This window comes from Cherax quadricarinatus, chromosome 13 (genome assembly GCF_038502225.1).
Source record: "Cherax quadricarinatus isolate ZL_2023a chromosome 13, ASM3850222v1, whole genome shotgun sequence".
NCBI classification, from domain to species: domain Eukaryota; kingdom Metazoa; phylum Arthropoda; class Malacostraca; order Decapoda; family Parastacidae; genus Cherax; species Cherax quadricarinatus.
In genome coordinates, this window is record NC_091304.1 from 31,085,504 (window position 1) to 31,109,579 (window position 24,076).

The 24,076-nt window shown below is 51.5% G+C and overlaps 1 protein-coding gene across 1 annotated transcript in view; it reads right to left on the bottom strand.

Moving 5' to 3' along the window:
- LOC128688700 (facilitated trehalose transporter Tret1-like) overlaps positions 1-24,076 on the bottom strand; it is a 229,795-nt gene that overhangs the window by 136,693 nt on the left and 69,026 nt on the right. The window contains exon 5 of the mRNA XM_053776680.2: positions 690-840. Within this exon, the coding sequence (XP_053632655.2) occupies positions 690-840 (151 nt within the window). The remainder of the gene's footprint in view (positions 1-689; positions 841-24,076) is intronic.

The window sequence follows — 24,076 nt, forward strand, 5'->3', positions numbered from 1 at the left end:
GGGATGTGGGTGGCCTTACTGTTATGTACAAGGCCAACACTCTCAAAGTACCACACTTGGCTCCACTCCAAATACAGCGAGAAACAAGCTTCTACACCACAAGACGGGCAGCAAGCAGCAACTTCACTCTGTACCCTTCTCTAGGACATCGCTACATCTACGATCATTTATTCCTAGGATGACTCGAGTTTGGAAATATGTTCATACAGCATAACGATATCAACGAAATAAAGTCGGCTGATCAAATGAAATTGCTGGTCTACAGATGGTCCCAACTTCATCCTGTTCCCTACTTGTATGTCTCACAACAATAAAAAAATGGGCTTTTAAATGAGCTGATGTAGGTAACAGCTCTTAGCATGTCAATAAAGTTAGGAATCCGTAACTTGTCAATAATAATAAAGCTTGCCAATAAAGTTAGGAATTTTTAACCTAACCTTGTCAAACCTTGCGTAAAAGAGCGGGGGAGAGAGAGAGAGAGAGAGAGAGAGAGAGAGAGAGAGAGAGAGAGAGAGAGAGAGAGAGAGAGAGAGAGAGAGAGAGAGAGAGAGAGAGTCTTGGGACGGGGGGTGACAAGTCTCTGTGAGTCGAGTCATAGCGAGTCATGGTACACTACTGTTAATGCTCTATTAAACTGCAATAATGTTAATACTAGACAGTTAAAATTTACTGTGAAGGTTGTGACTGACCATTAGAAAAGGACATGAAGGCAGCGGCAAGAACAAGCAGGATCCGTCTTCCCACTTTATCCATGAGTACTGCTCCAAGCACTGTGGCTACCACTTGCACACCAGCAATGATCACAGAGCTCCCTGCCTCGGACATCTTGCTGCCAGAGTCCTGTTAACAAAAAGTAATGAAACTTAAATGTATAACGTATACCTTACATAAAACTTTGAACCAGCGTGTCACCAATTATTTCTCGCACATACTTCTGGTAGTTTGCGCTAAAATAGCATTAAAACCATAACAAAGAATATTGGACACTAGACGAAGAAAGGGCAATTCTGCTTTGTAATCATCAACTAATAAACACATTATGAAAATAGTTCCAGTATGATACTATGAATGGAGTGTTCAGTGACGAATGTTTGTCTTCAAGTACCCGCGCTCCTTGATGATGAAGATATCTTCATAAATATTCAATTTCTTATGTGAATGGGATAGAGTTGATAGACTATCCTGAGAGATAGTAATTCCCGAGTGACAGTAACTCCAGGTATACTGGAAAAAAATCTTTGAAGCTTCCCTAACTGACAAACTGACGATATCCTCACTATTCCTGCTGAAGTAGTCCTGCTCAGACTGAGGGATTTCAACACCTTGTATGTGCCCTATTCTGCGTGATGGAATTGGACAGGGAAACACAGATAGTAAATATCATGTAAAATAGGATAGCAGTACACGTCTAATATCTCCAGTTTTGTTAAAAAACTTGCTAGTGAGATTCAGATGAAAGACGCTAGAAATAGAATTTAATAGAAGTGGTATAAACGTCAACCTGAAAATAGGACCACCGCTAAAAAAATGTTGTCGAAGTTAGTACATATCTGTTTATCCTGAGCGCCTCGTGTTTTGTCAACTCAAGAAGATGTTTACATATCCGTCAGAGATTTACGTATGTGACAGTCATCAGAAATCTTTCAAAAATATTTTTTTTGAAAACACGTTAACTGAATGACAACTAGATTTGCGAGATAAACCACTGAGCTGTAACTCAACATCTGTAAGGTCGGTGTCTCTTCACCGCCCTCACTACCACCACTGCCCATCTCAACCACCCGCTGTCGTCACGCTCCGTCGCCGCCCACAGTCACTGCCTCATGCACATCCCACCTATCCTTTTCTTGTAGCCACCACCGCCCATCGCTTCCCCGACACCACTTCCGCCCGAGAGGTCCCCACCGCCCAGCTAACAGTTCTGGTCTGTAGTAAACCGAGAGTGTTAAGACCTAAACGGTTCGATTTTCAGATCAGGGTCTTACTCCACTACCGTGGATCAAACTACATTCACTAGTTTTTTTAAATCAAGACCAACCAGCTCCATTTCCTCGTATCAACACCAACTATCTCCAGTTCCTCACATCATGACCGACTAGCTCCAGTTCCTCATATCAAGCTCATCAATAAAACATTGTATTTTTTTTTTTTTTAGAAAATTAATTTCATAGTTACAATCAGTATTTTAAGCAGATTTTCAGTGTTAAAACGATTTAGTAATTATGAAAAAAAAATGATTTTCAAATTCAAATTCAAAGTTTATTCTCTATAAGGATTACAATGCTGAGTTTACAGAAATTTGGTTATTGTGTGGTTTACATGTAGTAAAATAGTGATTACAGAGTGTACCACTAGAACGCTTAGCATGGCTAGGCATTTCGGGCAGACTTAGTTTTATTCTTAATTGTAAAATATTACAAATTATGAGGTAAGTTGGTATTATGGCTAAGTGACTAAATACTAGTTTGTGAGTTTAGCAATGTGAATGCTTTTGTTTTGGCACAGTACATAGTTTCAGTATTGGAGTATCACAGGATTCATTATTTTAAGACTGAGATTAATATTTCTGTTTATGGTCAAATGAGTGAGTGTAAGTGTGAACCACCAGGTGGTATTCGTGTAGTTAGCTGACGGGGTGTATCAGGGAGATAAGATGTTTTCTAATGGTAGTTTTGAAGGTGATGAATGTGTCTGCAGTTCTAGAGTTCTCAGGTAGGGTATTCCAGATTTTAGGGCCTTTGACATACATTGAATTTTTGTAAAGGTTTAGTCGGACACGGGGAATGTCGTAGAGATGTTTGTGTCTGGTGTTATGCCTGTGGGTTCTGTCACAACTATCAAGAAAGCGTTTTAGGTCAAGGTTGATATTAGAGTTTAAGGCCCTGTAGATGTAGATTGCACAGTAGTAAGTGTGGATGTACTGAACTGGGAGTAAGTTTAGGTCTATGAAGAGTGGGGGGGGGGGTGTTGCCAGGGATGGGATTTAGTGATTATTCTTACTGGAGCTTTTTGTTGGGTTATTATTGGCTTTAGGTGTGTTGCTGCAGTTGATCCCCAAGCACAAATAGCATAGGTGAGGTATGGATAAATAAGTGAGTGGTATAGTGTGAGAAGGGCATTTTGCGGCACGTAGTATCGTATCTTGGAGAGGATCCCAACCGTTTTGGATACTTTTTTGGTTATATGCTGGATATGGGTGCTGAAATTCAGGTTGTTGTCAAGGTATAAGCCTAGGAATTTTCCCCCATTATTTCTGGTAATTAGAGTGTTGTCAATCTTAATGTTAATTTGTGCATCTCCTGCTCTGCTACCAAACATAATATAGTAGGTTTTGTCAGTGTTAAGCGTAAGTTTATTGGCTGTCATCCAAGTCGATATTTTAATCAGCTCCTCATTCACAATGGTGTTGAGGGTGGCAAGATTAGGGTGAGAGATGACGTAAGTCGTGTCATCAGCAAAGAGAATGGGTTTCAGGTGTTGGGATACGTTTGGAAGGTCATTGATGTATATGAGGAAGAGCAGGGGACCAAGGACACTTCCCTGCGGAACTCCAGTATCAAGTGGCCGTGTTGCTGATGCTGCGTCTTTAATGGTCTACTGTGTCAAAAGCTTTTCTTAGGTCAATAAAAATTCCTAGTGGATATTCCTTATTTTGCACTGAGAATTTAATAAGTAGGGTTTTAATAGTGGGGAAACATGCATTTAGCACCATTTAATGTTAAAAAAAAAAACTACAAATAGGCTCAAATTGCCTTAAATGCCATTTTAAAACCAATGGGTTCGTAAATAATCTGCATATTATTTTGGCATGCTCCTAACAACATGCCATACTCATTAAAAATTCCCATACTCGGTCACAAGAGTCAAATTAAGATAATATACAATCCCACTTAGTCCATAACACGTCTTCTTCCGCCAAAAATATTAGATTCCACAGGGAAGTGTCCTTGGCCCACTTCTCTTTCTCATTTACATAAACGACCTACAAAATGCATCTCAACTACTCAAACCCATACTATTTGCAGATGACACTACATACGTCTTCTCTCACCCGAGCCCAGTCATGCTAGCCAATACTCAATACTGTAAATACTGAATTACAGAAAATATCTACCTGGATGATGATTAACAAACTTACTCTCAATATTGACAAAACCTATTTCATTCAGTTTGGGAACAGAGCTACAAATGTTCCTCTTAATATAATGATAAACGGTTCACCCATCACAAAACTCACAGAGGAAAAATTCTTAGGAATCCACCTTGATAATAGCCTCAAATTTCAGACACATGTACAACAAATTTCCAAAACAGTTTCCAGGACCGTAGGCATACTATCGAAGATACGGTACTATTTTCCACAATCAGCCCTCCTGGCCCTGTATCACTCAATTATTTACCCCTATCTCACCTAATGTAATCTGTGCAAGGGGCTCAACAATAATAAATAATCTAAGACCATTAATTACCAAGCAAAAGGCTGCAGACAAAATTTTAACAAATTCCCACTCCAGACAGCGAAACGTCTGCGATAGGGATGGCCGGGTGTTGCGCATGTGTCTTAATTTCATCTTGTCGGTATTATATACCATTCTTGTACTACTACTACTACCACCTCTTCCTGCCTATATATAGCCGTCCTGCTCCACTTCTGGTTAGTGTGACTTTGTAAATGGTCCAAGTCGGACCGAAACGTAGTCGTAAGCTTCTCTCTTTTACGTGCGGGTTATTTGTGTATTGTGTATCACTCCACCAATATTCAAAAGTCTAAACTTACTCACCGTAGAAAACATCCATACTTATTATTGTGTCTCCTACATACATAGAACATTAAACTCAGATATAAACCCTCCCTTCAAACTTCTCCTTACCAACCTTAATAGAACACATGACCATAACACAAGACACAGATCACTTTGATGTTCCCCGTGTCCATCTCACACGATGTAAAAACTCAATGCACATAAAAGGCCCAAAAATTTGGAATTCATTACCATTGCTTACCAAAGAAACACTGTATATCAATTCAAGACTCTTCTAAAAAACTACCTACTCACCCAAAACTCAATACACAATACTTAATTTAACTTTACCTACATAGTTAATAAATCACTTTCTACTGCCTCAAAATATCATTACTCACTGTGTTACTCACCTAGCCTTAGGACCCCATAATTAAATACTCAAAGATCAAAAAATTCTCATATTTTATCTAATGTAAATACTGAACAACTTATATTTGATAAATGTATAACCCAGTTGAATACTTAGAGAAACATTATCAAACTATGTTATTATAGCATTACCTAGTAGAATAATCCATTCTCTTGAATGCACTGTAACTCAGCTAATGACCATATGAACTGTTGCTGCACTACAGATCATTGATTTGATTTGAACAGATCTGATTAATAAATTGTACGACTACATATAGTAAATTGATCAATTTCTTATGTTATTCTTTGTAATGTTACGAAATTGTAAAAACTATAAAGATTCAAAATTGAAATGTTAAAATTTCATTGTTTAAAATACTCAATTGTACTTGATATTGTTTTAATTGTTTACGATAACTGTTCCATTAATCTCACGTTAATTTTAAGCTGCCCATAATGTTCACAATACAAGGGGCTCTTGATATATACACCCAACTACTACAATACCTGCCACACTATGCATCATGCCTTAAAAAACTATTATTACCATTATTATTATTATTTTTATCATAATTGTTATTAATTATTATTATTATTATTATTATTATTATTATTATTATTATTAAATATGCCTTGAAAAGGAACTTGACAAACAGGATTTTTCTACAGCAGAAAGAAGTAGTAAATTAAGATTTTTCATCAGGAAAGTGTTTACTTAGAGTGATCTTGTCCAGGAGCAGCGAGCAGCCCCCCCCCAGACTCAGCCCCCCAGCCTCAGCCCTCCAGCCTCAGCCCCCCCAGTATCAGCCCCCCCAGCCTCAGCCCCCCAGCCTCAGCCCCCCAGCCTCAGCCCTACAAACTCAGCCCCCCCAGTATCAGCCCCCCCAGACTCAGCCCCCCAGCCTCAGCCCTCCAGCCTCAACCCCCCAGTATCAGCCCCCCCAGCCTCAGCCCCCCCAGCCTCAGCCCCCCCAGCCTCAGCCCCCCCAGACTCAGCCCCCCAGCCTCAGCCCTCCAGCCTCAGCCCCCCCAGTATCAGCCCCCCAGTATCAGCCCCCCCAGCCTCAGCCCCCCCAGCCTCAGCCCCCCCAGCCTCAGCCCCCCCAGCCTCAGCCCCCCAGCTTCAGTCCCCCCAGCCTCAGCCCCCAGCTTCAGCCCCCCCAGCCTCAGCCCCTTAGCTTCAGCCCCCCCAGCCTCAGCCCCCTAGCCTCAGCCCCCCCAGCCTCAGCCCCCCAGCTTCAGCCCCCCAGCCTCAGCCCCCCAGCTTCAGCCCCCCCAGCTTCAGCCCCCCCAGCCTCAGCCCCCCCAGCCTCAGCCCCCCAGCCTCAGCCCCCCAGCCTCAGCCCCCCCAGCCTCAGCCCCCCCAGCCTCAGCCCCCCAGCCTCAGCCCCCCCAGCTTCAGCCCCCCCAGCCTCAGCCCCCCCAGCTTCAGCCCCCCAGCCTCAGCCCCCCCAGCCTCAGCCCCCCAGCTTCAGCCCCCCAGCCTCAGCCCCCCCAGCTTCAGCCCCCCCAGCCTCAGCCCCCCAGCTTCAGCCCCCCAGCCTCAGCCCCCCAGCCTCAGCCCCCCAGCCTCAGCCCCCCAGCTTCAGCCCCCAGCCTCAGCCCCCAGCTTCAGCACCCCCAGCCTCAGCCCCCCAGCTTCAGCCCCCAGCCTCAGCCCCCCAGCTTCAGCCCCCCAGCCTCAGCCCCACCCAGCCTCAGCCCCCCAGCTTCAGCCCCCCAGCCTCAGCCCCCCCAGCCTCAGCCCCCCCAGCCTCAGCCCCCCCAGCCTCAGCCCCCCCAACTTCAGCCCCCCCAGCCTCAGCCCCCAGCTTCAGCCCCCCCAGCCTCAGCCCCCCCAGCCTCAGCCCCCAGCCTCAGCCCCCCCAGCCTCAGCCCCCCCAGCTTCAGCCCCCCAGCCTCAGCCCCCCAGCTTCAGCCCCCCCAGCCTCAGCCCCCCCAGCCTCAGCCCCCCAGCTTCAGCCCCCCCAGCCTCAGCCCCCCAGCTTCAGCCCCCCCAGCCTCAGCCCCCCAGCCTCAGCTCCCCCAGCCTCAGCCCCCCCAGCCTCAGCCCCCCAGCCTCAGCCCCCCCAGCCTCAGCCCCCAGCCTCAGCCCCCCCAGCTTCAGCCCCCCAGCCTCAGCCCCCCAGCCTCAGCCCCCCCAGCTTCAGCCCTCCCAGCCTCAGCCCCCCCAGCCTCAGCCCCCCCAGCCTCAGCCCCCCCAGCTTCAGCCCCCCCAGCCTCAGCCCCCCAGCTTCAGCCCCCCCAGCCTCAGCCCCCCCAGCTTCAGCCCCCCCAGCCTCAGCCCCCCAGCCTCAGCCCCCCCAGCCTCAGCCCCCCCAGCTTCAGCCCCCCAGCCTCAGCCCCCCAGCTTCAGTCCCCCAGCCTCAGCCCCCCAGCCTCAACCACACCCCAGCCTCCACCACCCCCTAGCCTCAACCACTCCACAGCCTCAACAACCCCACAGCCTCAACAACTCCCCAGCCTCAACCACCCCCCACCCACAACCACCCCCCAGCCTCAACCACCCCCTAGCCTCAACCACTCCACAGCCTCAACAACCCCACAGCCACAACCACCCCCCAACCTCAACCACCCCCCAGCCTCAACCACCCCCACCCTCAACCATCCCACAGCCACAACCACCCCACAACCTCAAGCACCCCCCAGCCTCAACCACCCCCCAGCCTCAACCACCCCCCACCCTCAACCATCCCACAGCCACAACCACCCCACAACCTCAAGCACCCCCAGCCTCAACCACCCCCCAGCCTCAACCACCCCCCAGCCTCAACCATCCCACAGCCACAACCACCCCACAACCTCAAGCACCCCGCAGCCTCAACAACCCCCAGCCTCAAACACCCAATAGCCTCAACCACCCCCGAGCCTCAACCACCCCCGAGCCTCAACCACACCCCAGCCTCAACCATCCCACAGCCACAACCACCCCACAGCCTCAACCACTCCACAGCCTCAACAACCCCACAGCCTCAACCACACCCCAGCCTCAACCACCCCCGAGCCTCGACCATCCCACACCCTCAACCACCCCCAGCCACAACCACCCCACAGCCTCAACCACTCCCCAGCCTCAACAACCCCCCAGCCTCAACCACCCCCCAGCCTCAACCACCCCCCAGCCTCAATCATCCCACAGCCACAACCACTCCACATCCTCAACCACTCCACAGCCTCAACAACCCCACAGCCTCAACCACCCCCCAGCCTCAACCACCCCATAGCCTCAACCATCCCACACCCTCAACCACCCCCCAGCCTCAACCACACCCCAGCCTCAACCACCCCCGAGCCTCAACCACCCCCCAGCCTCAACCATCCCACAGCCACAACCACCTCACAGCCTCAACCACTCCACAGCCTGAACAACCCCACAGCCTCAACCACCCCCACCCTCAACCACCCCACAGCTTCAACCATCCCACAGCCACAATCACCCCACAGCCTCAAACACCCCACAGCTTCAACCATCCCACAGCCTCAACCAACCCACAGCCTCAACCACCACACAGTCTCAACCATCCCACAGCCTCAACCACCCCACAGCCTCAAACACCCCACAGTCTCAAACACCCCACAGATTCAACCACCAAACAGCCTCAAAAATCCCACAGCCTCAACCACACAACAGCATCAACCACCCCACAGCCTCAACCACTCCTGCAGCCTCAACCACACCACAGCCTCAACCACCACACAGCCTCAACCTAACGACAGCCTCAACCACACCCACAGCCTCAACCACCCCAGAGCCTCAACCACCCTACAGCTTCAACCACCCCACAGCCTCAACCATCCCCACAGCCTCAACCACCCCACAGCCTCAACCACCCTACAGCCTCAACCAACAAACAATCTCAACCACACCCACAGTCTCAACCAAACCATAGTTTCAACCACCACACAGCTTCAACCACCCGGACAGCATCAATTATATCACAGCCTTAACCACCCCACAGCCTCAACCACCTCACAGCCTCAACCAAACCACAGCCTAAACGAAACCACAGTTTCAACCGCACCACAGCCTTAACCACCACACAGCTTCATCCACCCCACAGCCTCAACAACCACACAGCCAGAACCACCCCACAGCCTCAACCACCCCACAGCCTAAACCACCCCACAGCCTCAAAAAAATTACAGACTCAACCACCCCACAGCCTCCACCACCCTACAGCCTCAACCATCTCACAGCTTCAATCACCCCACAGCATCAACCATCCCACAGTCTCAACCACCCTTACAGTCTCAAGCACCCTCACAGCCTCAACCACACCACAGCATCAACCACCTCACAGCCTCAAACAACCCACAGCCTCCAACACACCACAGCTTCAACCACCCCACAGCCTCATCCACCACAAAGCCTCAACCAACTAACAGCTTCAACCACCCCACAGCCTCAACCACCACACAGTCTCAACCACCCCAGAGCTTCAACCACATGACAACCTCATTCACCTCACAGCCTCAAACAACCCACAGCCTCGAACACACCACAGCCTCAACCACCCCACAGCCTCAGCCACCCCACAGCATCAGCCACCCAACAGCCTCAACCACCCCACAGCCTCAACCACCCCACAGCCTCAACCACCCCAAAGCCTCAACCACCCCACAGCCTCAACCACCCACACAACCTCAATCACCCCAGAGCCTCAACCACCCCACAGCCTCAACCACCCCACAGCCTCAACCACCCAACAGCCTCAACCACCCCACAGCCTCAAACACCCCACAACCTCAACCACCCAACAGCTTCAACCACCCCACAGCCCAAACCACCCTCACAGCCTCAACCACGCGACAGCCTCAACAAGACCACAGCATCAACCACACCACAGCCTCAACCACTAGCACAGCCTCAACCACCCCACAGCCTCGACCACCCCAGAGCTTCAACTACCCCACAGCCTCAACCACCCCACAGCCTCAATCAGCATACAGCCTCGACCACCCCACAGCCTAAATCACTCCACAACCTCAACCACCCCACAGCCTCAACCACCCCACAGCCTCTACCACCCCACAGCCTCAACCATCCCGCAGCCTCAACCTCCCTACAGCCTTAACCACCCCACAGCCTCAACCAAACAACAGCCTCAACCAAACCACAGTCTCAACTATCCAAAAGCCTCAACCACCCTGCAGCTTCAACCACACCACAGCCACAACCACCTCACAGCCTCAACCAATCCACAGCCTCAATCACCCCACAGCATCGGCCACCTCAAAGCCTCAACGACCCCACAGCTTCATCCACCCCACACCCTCAACCACCCCACAGCCTCAACCACCCAACAGCTTCATCCACCACAGAGCCTCAACCACCCTCAAAGCCTCAACGACCCCACAGCCTCAACAACCCTACAGCTTCATCCACCCTACAGCCTGAACCACCCCTCAGCCTCAACCACCCCATAGCCTGGACCACCCCACAGCTTCAACTACCCCACGGCCTCAACCACCCCACAGCCTAAACCACCCCACAGCCTAAACCACCCCATAGCCTCGACCACACCACAGCATCAACTACCCCACAGCCTCAACCACCCCCACAGCCTCAATCTCCCAACACCATTCAACCACCCGACAGACTCAACCACCCCCACAGCCTCATCCAAACCACAGTTTCAACCAAACATCAGTCTCAACCACGCCACAACCTCAACCACCCCACAGCCTCAACCACCCCAGAGCCTCAACCACCCCACAGCCTCAACCACACCACAGCCTCAATCACCTCACAGCTTCAACCAAACCACAGCATCAACCAAACCACAGCCTCTACAACAACACAGCTTGAACCACCCCACAGTCTAAACCCCCACAGCCTTAACCACCCCATAACCTGAAGCACCCCGCAGCCTCAACCACCCCACAGCCTCAACCATGCCATAGCCTCAATCACCTCACAGCCTCAACCAAACCACAACCTCAACCAAACCAGAGTCTCAACCATCCCACAGCCTCAACCACCCCGCAGCTTCAACCACCGCACAGCCTGAACCACCCCATAGCTACAACCAGCCCAGAGCCTCAACCACCCCACAGCCCCAACCACCCCACAGCTTCAACCACCCTACAGCTTCATCCACCCCACAGCCTGAACCACCCAACAGTTTCAACCACCCTACAGCTTCAACCACCCATCAGCCTCAACCACCCCACAGCCTCAACCACCCCACAGCCTCAACCACCCCACAGTGTCGTCCACCGCACAACCTCAACAACAACACAGCCTCAAACAACCCACAGCCTCAAACACAACACTTCTTCACCCACACCACAGCCTTAAACACCCGACAGCCTAAACCACCCCACAGCTTCAACCACACCAGAGTATCAAGCACTCCACAGCCTCAACCACTAACAGCCTCAACCAACCCACAGTCTCAACCATCCTCCACGGCCTCAACTAAACCACAGCGTCAACGAAAACACATCTTCAACCACCCCACATCTTCAACAACCCCACAGCCCCAACCACTCCCACAGCGTCAATCACCCCAGAGCCTCAACCACCACACAGACTCAACCACCCCATCATCCTCCAAGAAACTACAGCCTCAACTAAACCACAGTCTCAACAACAAAACAGCCTCAACCACTCCAAAGCTTGAACAACCCCACAGCTTCAACCACCTCACAGCCTCAACCACCCTCACAGCCTCAACCACCCCACATCTTCAACAACCCCACAGCCCCAACCACTCCCACAGCGTCAATCACCCCACAGCCTCCACCACCCCACAGCCTCAACCACCCCTACAGCCTAAACCACCCCGCAGCCTCAATCACTCCACAGCCTGAACCAAACCACAGCTTTAAACAAACAAGTCTCAACCACCCCACAGTCTCAGCCACCCCACAGCTTCAACCACCCCCCAGCCTGAACCACCCTACAGCCTCAACCACCTCACAGCTTCAACTACTCCACAGCCCCAACCACCCCACAGCCTCAACCACCCCACAGCTTCATCCACCCTACAGCCTGAACCACCACACAGGCTGAACCACCCCACAGCCTCAACCACCCCACAACCTCAACCACCCCACACCCTCAACCAAATTACAGCCTCGACCACCCCACAGCCTCAACCACCCCACAGCCTCAACCACTCCTGCAGCCTCAACCACACCACAGCCTCAACCACCACACAGCCTCAACCTAACGACAGCCTCAACCACACCCACAGCCTCAACCACCCCAGAGCCTCAACCACCCTACAGCTTAAACCACCCCACAGCCTCAACCATCCCCACAGCCTCAACCACCCCACAGCCTCAACCACCCTACAGCCTCAACCAACCCACAATCTCAACCACACCCACAGTCTCAACCAAACCATAGTTTCAACCACCACACAGCTTCAACCACCCCGACAGCATCAATTATATCACAGCCTTAACCACCCCACAGCCTCAACCACCTCACAGCCTCAACCAAACCACAGCCTAAACAAAACCACAGTTTCAACCACACCACAGCCTTAACCACCACACAGCTTCATCCACCCCACAGCTTCAACAACCACACAGCCAGAACCACCCCACAGCCTCAACCACCCCACAGCCTAAACCACCCCACAGCCTCAAAAAAATTACAGACTCGACCAACCCACAGCCTCATCCATCCCACAGACTCAACCACCCCACAGCCTCCACCACCCTACAGCCTCAACCATCTCACAGCTTCAATCACCCCACAGTTTCAACCACCCCACAATCTCAACCACCCCACAGTCTCAAACACCTAACAGTCTCAACCACCCCACAGCTTCAATCACCCACACAGCCTCAAACACCCCACATCAACCATCCCACAGTCTCAACCACCCTTACAGTCTCAAGCACCCTCACAGCCTCAACCACACCACAGCATCAACCACCTCACAGCCTCAAACAACCCACAGCCTCCAACACACCGCAGCTTCAACCACCCCACAGCCTCATCCACCACAAAGCCTCAACCAACTAACAGCTTCAACCACCCCACAGCCTCAACCACCACACAGTCTCAACCACCCCAGAGCTTCAACCACATGACAACCTCATTCACCTCACAGCCTCAAACAACCCACAGCCTCGAACACAACACAGCCTCAACCACCCCACAGCCTCAGCCACCCCACAGCATCAGCCACCCAACAGCCTCAACCACCCCACAGCCTCAACCACCCCACAGCCTCAACCACCCCAAAGCCTCAACCACCCCACAGCCTCAACCACCCCCACAGCCTCAATCACCCCAGAGCCTCAACCACCCCACAGCCTCAACCACCCCACAGCCTCAACCACCCAACAGCCTCAACCACCCCACAGCCTCAAACACCCCACAACCTCAACCACCCAACAGCTTCAACCACCCCACAGCCCAAACCACCCTCACAGCCTCAACCACGCGACAGCCTCAACAAGACCACAGCATCAACCACACCACAGCCTCAACCACTTGCACAGCCTCAACCACCCCACAGCCTCGACCACCCCAGAGCTTCAACTACCCCACAGCCTCAACCACCCCACAGCCTCAATCAACATACAGCCTCGACCACCCCACAGCCTAAATCACTCCACAACCTCAACCACCCCACAGCCTCAACCACCCCACAGCCTCTACCACCCCACAGCCTCAACCATCCCGCAGCCTCAACCTCCGTACAGCCTTAACCACCCCACAGCCTCAACCAAACAACAGCCTCAACCAAACCACAGTCTCAACTATCCAAAAGCCTCAACCACCCCGCAGCTTCAACCACACCACAGCCACAACCACCTCACAGCCTCAACCAATCCACAGCCTCAATCACCCCACAGCATCAGCCACCTCAATGCCTCAACGACCCCACAGCTTCATCCACCCCACACCCTCAACCACCCCACAGCCTCAACCACCCAACAGCTTCATCCACCACAGAGCCTCAACCACCCTCAAAGCCTCAACGACCCCACAGCCTCAACAACACCACAGTATCAAGCACTCCACAGCCCCAACCACTCCCACAGCCTAAACCACCCCACAGCTACAACCTCCCGAGAGCCTCAACCACCCCACAGCCCCAACCACCCCACAGCCTCAACAACCCTACAGCTTCATCCACCCTACAGCCTGAACCACCCCTCAGCCTCAACCACCCCATAGCCTGGACCACCCCACAGCTTCAACTACCCCACAGCCTCAACCACCCCACGGCCTCAACCAACCCACAGCCTAAACCACCCCATAGCCTCGACCACACCACAGCATCAACTACCCCACAGCCTCAACCACCGCCACAGCCTCAATCACCCCACAGCCTCAACCACCCCACAGCCTCAACCACTCCCACGGCCTCAACCAAACCACAGCGTCAACGAAAACATAGCTTCAACCACGCCACAGCCTCAGCCACCCCACAGCTTCATCCACCCCAGAGCCTCAACCACCCCAGAGCCTGAACCACACCACAGCCTCAATCACCTCACAGCTTCAACCAAACCACAGCATCAACCAAACCACAGCCTCTACAACAACACAGCTTGAACCACCCCACAGTCTAAACCCCCCACAGCCTTAACCACCCCATAACCTGAAGCACCCCGCAGCCTCAACCACCCCACAGCCTCAACCATGCCATAGCCTCAATCACCTCACAGCCTCAACCAAACCACAACCTCAACCAAACCAGAGTCTCAACCATCCCACAGCCTCAACCACCCCGCAGCTTCAACCACCGCACAGCCTGAACCACCCCATAGCTACAACCAGCCCAGAGCCTCAACCACCCCACAGCCCCAACCACCCCACAGCTTCAACCACCCTACAGCTTCATCCACCCCACAGCCTGAACCACCCATCAGCCTCAACCACCCCACAGCCTCAACCACCCCACAGCCTCAACCACCCCACAGTGTCGTCCACCGCACAACCTCAACAACAACACAGCCTCAAACAACCCACAGCCTCAAACACAACACTTCTTCACCCACACCACAGCCTTAAACACCCGACAGCCTAAACCACCCCACAGCTTCAACCACACCAGAGTATCAAGCACTCCACAGCCTCAACCACTAACAGCCTCAACCACCCCACAGTCTCAACCACCCTCCACGGCCTCAACTAAACCACAGCGTCAACCAAAACACATCTTCAACCACCCCACATCTTCAACAGCCCCACAGCCCCAACCACTCCCACAGCGTCAATCACCCCAGAGCCTCAACCACCACACAGTCTCAACCACCCCATCATCCTCCAAGAAACCACAGCCTCAACTAAACCACAGTCTCAACAACAAAACAGCCTCAACCACCCCAAAGCTTGAACAACCCCACAGCTTCAACCACCCCACAGCCTCAACCACCCTCACAGCCTCAACCACCCCACATCTTCAACAACCCCACAGCCCCAACCACTCCCACAGCGTCAATCACCCCACAGCCTCCATCACCCCACAGCCTCAACCACCCCTACAGCCTAAACCACCCCACAGCCTCAATCACCCCACAGCCTGAACCAAACCACAGCTTTAACCAAACAAGTCTCAACCACCTCACAGTCTCAACCACCACACAGCCTGAACCACCCCACAGCCTGACCCACCCTACAGCCTCAACCACCCCACAGCCTCAACTACTCCACAGCCCCAACCATCCCACACTCTCAACCACCCCACAGCTTCATCCACCCTACAGACAGAACCACCCCACAGGCTGAACCACCCCACAGCCTCAACCACCCCACAACCTCAACCACCCCACACCCTCAACCAAATTACAGCCTCGACCACCCCACAGCCTCAACCACCCCACAGCCTCAACCACCCCGCAGCCTCAAACACCCCACAGCTTGAACCACTCACACAGCCTCAACCACCCGACAGCCTCCGCCACTCCACTGCCTCAACCATCCCGCAGCATCAACAACCTCACAGTTTCAACCACCCGACAACCTCAACCACCCCACAACCTAAATCACCCCACAGCCTCAAACACCCTACAGCCTCAACCACCCTACAGCCTCAACCACCCCACAGCCTCAAGCACCCCACAGCCTCAACCACCCCACAGCCTCAAACACCCCACAGCTTCATCCATCCCACAGCCTCAACCACCTCACAGTCTCAACCACCACACAGCCTGAACCACCCCACAGCCTCAACCACCCCACAGCCTCAACCACCCCATAGCCTCAACCACCCCACAGCCTCCACTATTCCAGAGCCTCAACCATTCTGCAGCCTCAACCACCCCACAGCCTTAACTACACCACAGGCTCGATCGCCCCACAGCCTCAACCAAACCACTATCTCAACCACCCAACAGCCTCAACTACTCCACAGTCTCAACCCCCCCACAACCTCAACCACCCCACAGCCTCAACCACCCTACAGCCTCAACCACCTTAGAACCCCACCCACTCCACAGCCTCAACCACCGCACAGCTTCATCCACCCCAGAGCCTCAACCACAACACAGCCTCAACCACACCACAGCCTCAACCACACCACAGCCTCAACCAAATTACAGCCTCGACCACCCCACAGCCTCAACAACCTCACAGCCTCAACCACCCCACAGCCTACACCACCCCACAGCCTAAACCACCCCACAACCTCAACCACCCCACAGCCTCAACCAAACCACAGCTTTAACCAAACAACACTCTCAACCACCCCATAGCTTCAGCCAACCCACAGCTTCAACCACCCCCCAGCCTGAACCACCCTACAGCCTCCACCACCCCACAGCTTCAACCATCCCGCAGCCTCAACCACCTCACAGTTTCAACCACCCAGCAACCTCAACCACCCCACAACCTCAAACACCCTACAGCCTCAACCACCCTACAGCCTCAATCACCCCACAGCCTCAAACACCCCACAGCCTCAACCACCAAACAGCCTCAACCACCTCACTGCCTCAAACAACCCACAGCCTCAAACACACCACAGCGTCAATCAACCCACAGCCTCAACCACTCCACAGTCTCAACGACCCTCACAGCCTCAACCACCCCACAGCCTCAAGCACCCCACAGCCTCAACCACCCCACAGGTTAATCCATCCCACAGCCTCAACCACCTCACAGTCTCAACCACCCCACAGCCTGAACCACCCCACAGCCTGAACCACCCCACATCCTCCACCATTCTAGAGCCTCAACCATTTCGCAGCCTCAACCACCCCACAGCCTTAACTACACCACAGCCTCGATCACCCCACAGCCTCAACCACCTCACAGTCTCAACCACCCCACAGCCTGAACCACCCCACAGCCTGAACCACCCCACAGCCTGAAACACCCCACAGCCTCCACCATTCCAGAGCCTCAACCATTCTGCAGCTTCAACCACCCCACAGCCTTAACTACCCCACAGTCTCAACCACCCCACAGCCTCAACCACCCCACAGCCTCAACCACCCCACAGCATCAACCACCCCACAACCCCACCCTCTCCACAACCTCAACCACCCCACAGCCTCAACCACACCACAGCCTCAACCACCCCACAGCCTCAACCAAATTACAGCCTCGACCACCCCAGAGCCTCAACAACCTCACAGCCTCAACCACAACACAGCCTCCACCACCCCACAGCCTCAACCACCCCTACAGCCTAAACCACCCCACAGCCTCAACCACCCAACAGCCTGAACCAAACCACAGCTTTAACCAAACAACAGTCTCAACCACCCCACAGCCTCAGCCACCCCACAGCTTCAACCACCCCACAGCCTCTGCCACCCCACAGCTTCAACCACCCCCAGCCTGAACCACCCTACAGCCCCAACCACCCCACAGCCTCCTCCTCCCCACAGCTTCATCCACCCTACAAACTGAACCACCCCACAGGCTGAACCACCCCACAGCCTCAACCACCCCACAACCTCAACCACCCCACACCCTCAACCAAATTACAGCCTCGACCACCCCACAGCCTCAACCACCCCACAGCCTCAAACACCCTACAGCCTCAACCACCCCGCAGCCTCAAACACCCCACAGCTTGAGCCACTCACACAGCCTCAACCACCCGACAGACTCCACCACCCCACAGCCTCAACCATCCCGCAGCCTCAACCACCTCACATTTTCAACCACCTGACAACCTCAACCTCCCCACAACCTCAGCCACCCCACAGCCTCAAACACCCTACAGCCTCAACCACCCTACAGCCTCAATCACCCCACAGCCTCAACCACCAAACAGCCTCAACCACCTCACTGCCTCAAACAACCCACAGCCTCAAACACACCACAGCGTCAATCACCCCACAGCCTCAACCACTTCACAGTCTCAACCACCCTCACAGCCTCAAGCACCCCACAGCCTCAACCACACCACAGCATCAACCACTCCACATCCTCAACCAATCCCACAGCCTCATACACCCCACAGCCTCAACCACTTCACAGTCTCAACCACCCTCACAGTCTCAACCACCCTCACAGCCTCAACCACCCCACAGCCTCAACCACACCACAGCCTCAACCACCAAACAGCCACAACCACCTCACTGCCTCAAACAACCCACAGCCTCAAACACACCACAGCGTAAATCACCCCACAGCCTCAACCACTTCACAGTCTCAACCACCCTCACAGCCTCAACCACACCACAGCATCAACCACTCCACATCCTCAACCAATCCCACAGCCTCAACCACCCCACAGTCTCAACCACCGTACAGCCTGAACCACCCCACAGCCTGAACCACCCCACAGCCTCAACCACCACACAGCCTCCCCCATTCCAGAGCCTCAACCAAACCACAGCCTCAACCACCCCACAGCCTCAACCACCCCACAGCTTCATCCACCCCAGAGCCTCAACCACATCACAGCCTTATACACGCCACAACCTCGATCACCCCACAGCCTCAACAACCTCACAGCCTCATCCACCCCACGGCCTCCACAACCCCACAGCCTCAATCACCCCTACTGCCTAAACCACCCCAGAGCCTCAACCACCCCACAGCCTGAACCAAACCACAGCTTCAACCAAACAACAGTCTCAACCACCCCACAGCCTCAACTACCCCACAGCTTCAACCACCCCCCAGCCTGAACCACCCTGCAGCCTCAACCACGCCACAGCCTCAACTACTCCACAGCCCCAACCACCCCAGAGCCTCAACCACCCCAGAGCTTCATCCACCCTACAGCCTGAACCACCACACAGCCTGAACCACCACACAGCCTCAACCGCCCCACAACCTCAACCACCCCACACCCTCAACCAAATTACGGCCTCGACCACCCAACGGCCTCAACCACCCCACAGCCTCAACCACCCCACAGCCTCAACCACCCCACAGGCTCAACCACCCAGCAACCTCCACCACCCCACAGCTTCAACCACCTCCAGCCTGAACCACCCTGCAGCCTCAACCACGCCACAGCCTCAACTACTCCACAGCCCCAACCACCCCACAGCCTCAATCACCCCAGAGCTTCATCCACCCTACAGCCTGAACCACCACACAGCCTGAACTACCCCACAGCCTCAACCACCCCACAACCTCAACCCCCCACAGCCTCAATCACAACACTGCTTCAACCAATTTACCTGGAGTTTACCTGGAGAGAGTTCCGGGGGTCAACGCCGCCGCGGCCCGGTCTGTGACCAGGCCTCCAATAGGTTTAATGGAATAACACAAAGGAGCAGGAAGGGTAAAGAGAAAGGAGGGTCCTTTAATATATATTACACAAATAGTCGTAGTGCTAGGAATAAGATGGACGAGTTGAGATTAGTTGCTAGTGCAGGTAACATTGATGTATTTGCCTTAACTGAGACGTGGTTTAATTCAAAAAGTCGGGACATGCCTGCGGAATGTCACATTCAGGGTTTTAAATTGTTCCAAGTAGATAGAAGTACCGGGAAGTGGGGTGGGGTGGCATTGTATGTCCGAGATCGCTTGAATTGTTGCATAAAAACGGGTATTAAGTCTGAAGTAACACATACAGTCTGTTTGGATAGAATTTTCAGAGGGGCATGAAAAATTGATTTTAGGTGTGATTTACCGTCCCCCAGACTTAGATAGGGACCAAGGGAGACTACTATGGGAGGAAATTGTTAGGGCCAAAAGACACGATAATGTAGTAATTCTAGGAGACTTTAACTTTAGTCATATTGATTGGAATTTCTTGACTGGGAATTTAGAGTCATACGACTTCTTAGAAGTAGTTCAGGATTGTTTTTTTGAAGCAGTTTGTGACAGAACCTACAAGGGGTAATAACCTGCTTAACTTAGTTCTGGTAAACAATGAATCCCTTGTTAATAATTTAGAAATTTCAGAGGAACTCGGTGCTAGCGACCACAAATCAATTACATTTAACATTGAATGGAAGTACGATAGTAGGGATAACTCAGTAATAGTCCCAGATTTTCGTTTAGCAGATTACGAAGGGCATAGAGAACACTTATCATCTGTTGACTCGGGTAACGAAGAGAGGTATCAATATGACAGTTTTCTGAACACTATACATGCTGCTCAAAGAACGTTTATCCCATATAAAGAAATTAGATCAAATAGAAATGACCAAAAATGAATGAATAATAGGCTGAAATATCTACTAGGGCACAAGAAAGGAATTTATAGGCGTATCAAAAGAGGTGAGGGTCATCTTATGAATCAGTATATTGACATTAAAAGAGACATTAAAAAGGGGATAAGAATAGCTAAAAGGGACTATGAAATTAAAGTTGCTAGGGATTCGAAAGCTAACCCAAAAAGTTTTTTCCAGGTGTATAGAACAAAAGTTAGAGATAAGATAGGTCCCCTTAAAAACAACTATGGGCGTCTTACTGACAAAGAGAATGAAATGTACTCGATTTTAAATAATTATTTTCTCTCGGTTTTTACACAGGAAGACACCAACAATATTCCAGTAATTAATTTTTATAGTGGGCTAGAAGAAGATAAATTATGTAACATCACAGTCACTAGTAAAATGGTTGTGAAGCAGATAGACAGACTGAAGCAAAATAAGTCGCCGGGTTCTGATGAGGTTTTTTCAAGGGTTCTTAAGGAATGCAAAATGGAACTCTGTGAACCATTAACTAATATTTTTAATTTATCTCTTCAAACAGGTGTAGTGTCTGATATGTGGAAGATGGCTAATGTAATTCCTATTTTTAAAACAGGGGACAAGTCGTTACCGTCAAATTACCGCCCAATAAGCCTGACCTCAATTGTAGGCAAATTACTAGAGTCAATTATAGCTGAGATTATAAGAAGCCATCTCGATAAGCATAGCTTGATTAATGATACTCAGCATGGATTCACAAGAGGCCGGTCTTGTCTAACTAATTTATTAACTTTCTTCAGTAAAGCTTTTGAGGCTGTTGACCACGATAAAGAATTTGATATTATTTACTTAGATTTTAGTAAGGCTTTTGATAGAGTTCCGCACCAAAGACTGTTAAAGAAAGTGGCAGCTCATGACATTCGGGGAAAAGTGCTCTCGTGGATCGAGTCATGGCTCACAGACAGGAAGCAGAGAGTTTCCACAAACGGGGTTAAATCTGAGTGGGGATCTGTAACAAGAGGCGTTCCACAGGGATCAGTCTTGGGCCCGTTGTTGTTTATAATATATATCAGTGATCTTGATGAGGAATTACTAGTGATATGAGCAAATTCGCCGATGACACAAAGATAGGTAGGATAATTGATTCAAACGTAGATGTTAGGGAACTTCAGGAGGATTTAAACAAACTCTATTCTTGGTCAGAAAAGTTGCAGATGCAGCTCAATGTACATAAATGCAAGGTTCTGAAGCTCGGGAGTGTCCATAACCCTAGCACTTATAAGTTAAATGATGTAGAACTTAGCCATACAGATTGCGAAAAGGACTTGGGGGTTATGGTGAGCAGCAACCTTAAACCAAGACAGACATGCCTAAATAAATTGTATAAAATACCAACACAATGGAAACATAAACACATATGCAGTTTAATGTGATCCTTTATTGACAACGTTTCGCCCACACAGTGGGCTTTTTCAAGTCACAAACAGATCTACCTGGGGTGGAAGGTACGTATTTATAGTCAGGTTCAGAATGTTGAGGTCAGGTGGAGAATGCTTCATCTGATGATCTACCGGGTGGGGTTATAGAGTCTACAATCTTGGGTAGCTTGGCAGTGGTATTGGACAAGTTGTGAGCAGACCTTCTGCAGTGTTCTATGTTCTTATGTGGGATAGCGATGAAGAAGTTTCTTGGTAAGTGGTTCAGCTATGTTATAGAAGCCATTGTTCTGGTTGAAATTGTTGGTTATAGAGATAAGCGATGATTCCAGGATTCTTCGGTATTGAGTGTTGTCTTCTGTGGCGATAAGTCTTGAGTTTCTGTAGTTAATTAAATGGTTGTGTGAATTGCGATGTTGTACACAGGCATTCCTTGTATCGTCAGTCCTGCTTGCGTATTGGTGTTCTGAAATACGTGTTTGGAGGTCTCTTGATGTTTCGCCCACGTATAATTTGTTGCAGTCATTACAAGGGATTATGTATACCCCTGCAGAGGATGGAAGCTTGTCCTGTCTGCTACTGGTGATGTCCTTGATGGTCGTGGTTGTGGAGGTAGATACTTGGAATGATGTATTGGAAAAGATGTTGGAAACATGTTTGGCAATGGAGTTGGTGGAGAGGACTATGTATATCTTCTCGGCAGTGTCTTCAACACACCCAGAGAAACTGAAACTGAGCGTGGAAAGGGAGTGCAGGACGTGTCGATCTTTTCTGAGAAGAACGGGAAGGTGGAGAAGTATCAGCAGCAGGTAATTGTCGTTGGCGTTTAGGAGTGGGACCAGAGTTGGTCCGACGTGGAATGGGCCGGCGATTCGAAAATTGCCGCACCGTAGAGGGAGAGGCCGGAAGCATAGTCAAAGGAGAGCGGAGGTCAGATAAATCGAAAGAGCCAGTCGAGACCTCAGTACCTGAAGCGGGTGAGGAAACAGCACCGGCAAGAGGTACAGAGGCATTAGGAGTGTCCGAATAGTGGTCCAAAGACGAGGCAGGGTCAGAACGGGGTGCAGTATCAAGAAGGTGCCCGGGGGTAGCAAGTTCATGGACTAGGGCTTCCATGGTTAGGTTACTTCTTTTTTTTGTTTTTAAGAAAAAAAAAGAAAGAAGAAAAAATAAAAATAAAAAAAAGAATAAAAAAAGGGGGGACTGGGGAGGGATAGTTCCTGGGAGGAATGAGAGGGCCAGAAATCTCCCTCTGCTCCCAAGAGGACCTCAGCACCGCAAGTAGTGCAGATGCAGCATGGAACCTGTGCCATACCCTACCCATCATGCCAGTAAACCAGCAATCTGGGATAGCAACCTCACATCTGCCGAGCTACCTCGGTGGACAAAAGAGAGGGCGGCCGGATATCCGCACAAAGCATACCTCCTTTGGCCACCACCACCGGGGGTGGTGGCCAAAGGAGGTGGTGGCCAAAGGTCACCCGAAAGATACCCAAAGTCACTCCCTGGGAGACCGGAGAGGGATTGGGACATCCCCAGGCGATCCAGATTCCACGGCAAACTACACCACCGCCAAGAACCTCAACGGAATGGGATGGACCCCAGTACCCTTTCCCCTACCCAGGAAGTAGCGTGCCTGTGGGGGGGAAAAAAAAGGCCAAAAAGAGGAAGGGTAATAGGGAGGGGAGGAGGAGGAGAAAAAGAAAAAGGGAGGATGGGATAACGGAGGGGGGATTGGGGGGTAATTAGGTTCGGTCTGAGGAAGGAGACCAACAGGTCTAATTCCTCAGACCAAGAGCCTCTTCACCACGCCTAGGAGCCCCCCTTGAAGAGGTGATTTTGTGAAGAGTCCATGGATGAAAGTTATTTTGTTGTTAGTTGATGGCTTTAGACTCTGTGTATTTTCATATACAAATGTTTTATTGATTGTATGTAGGGGGTTTTATTTGCTGCAAC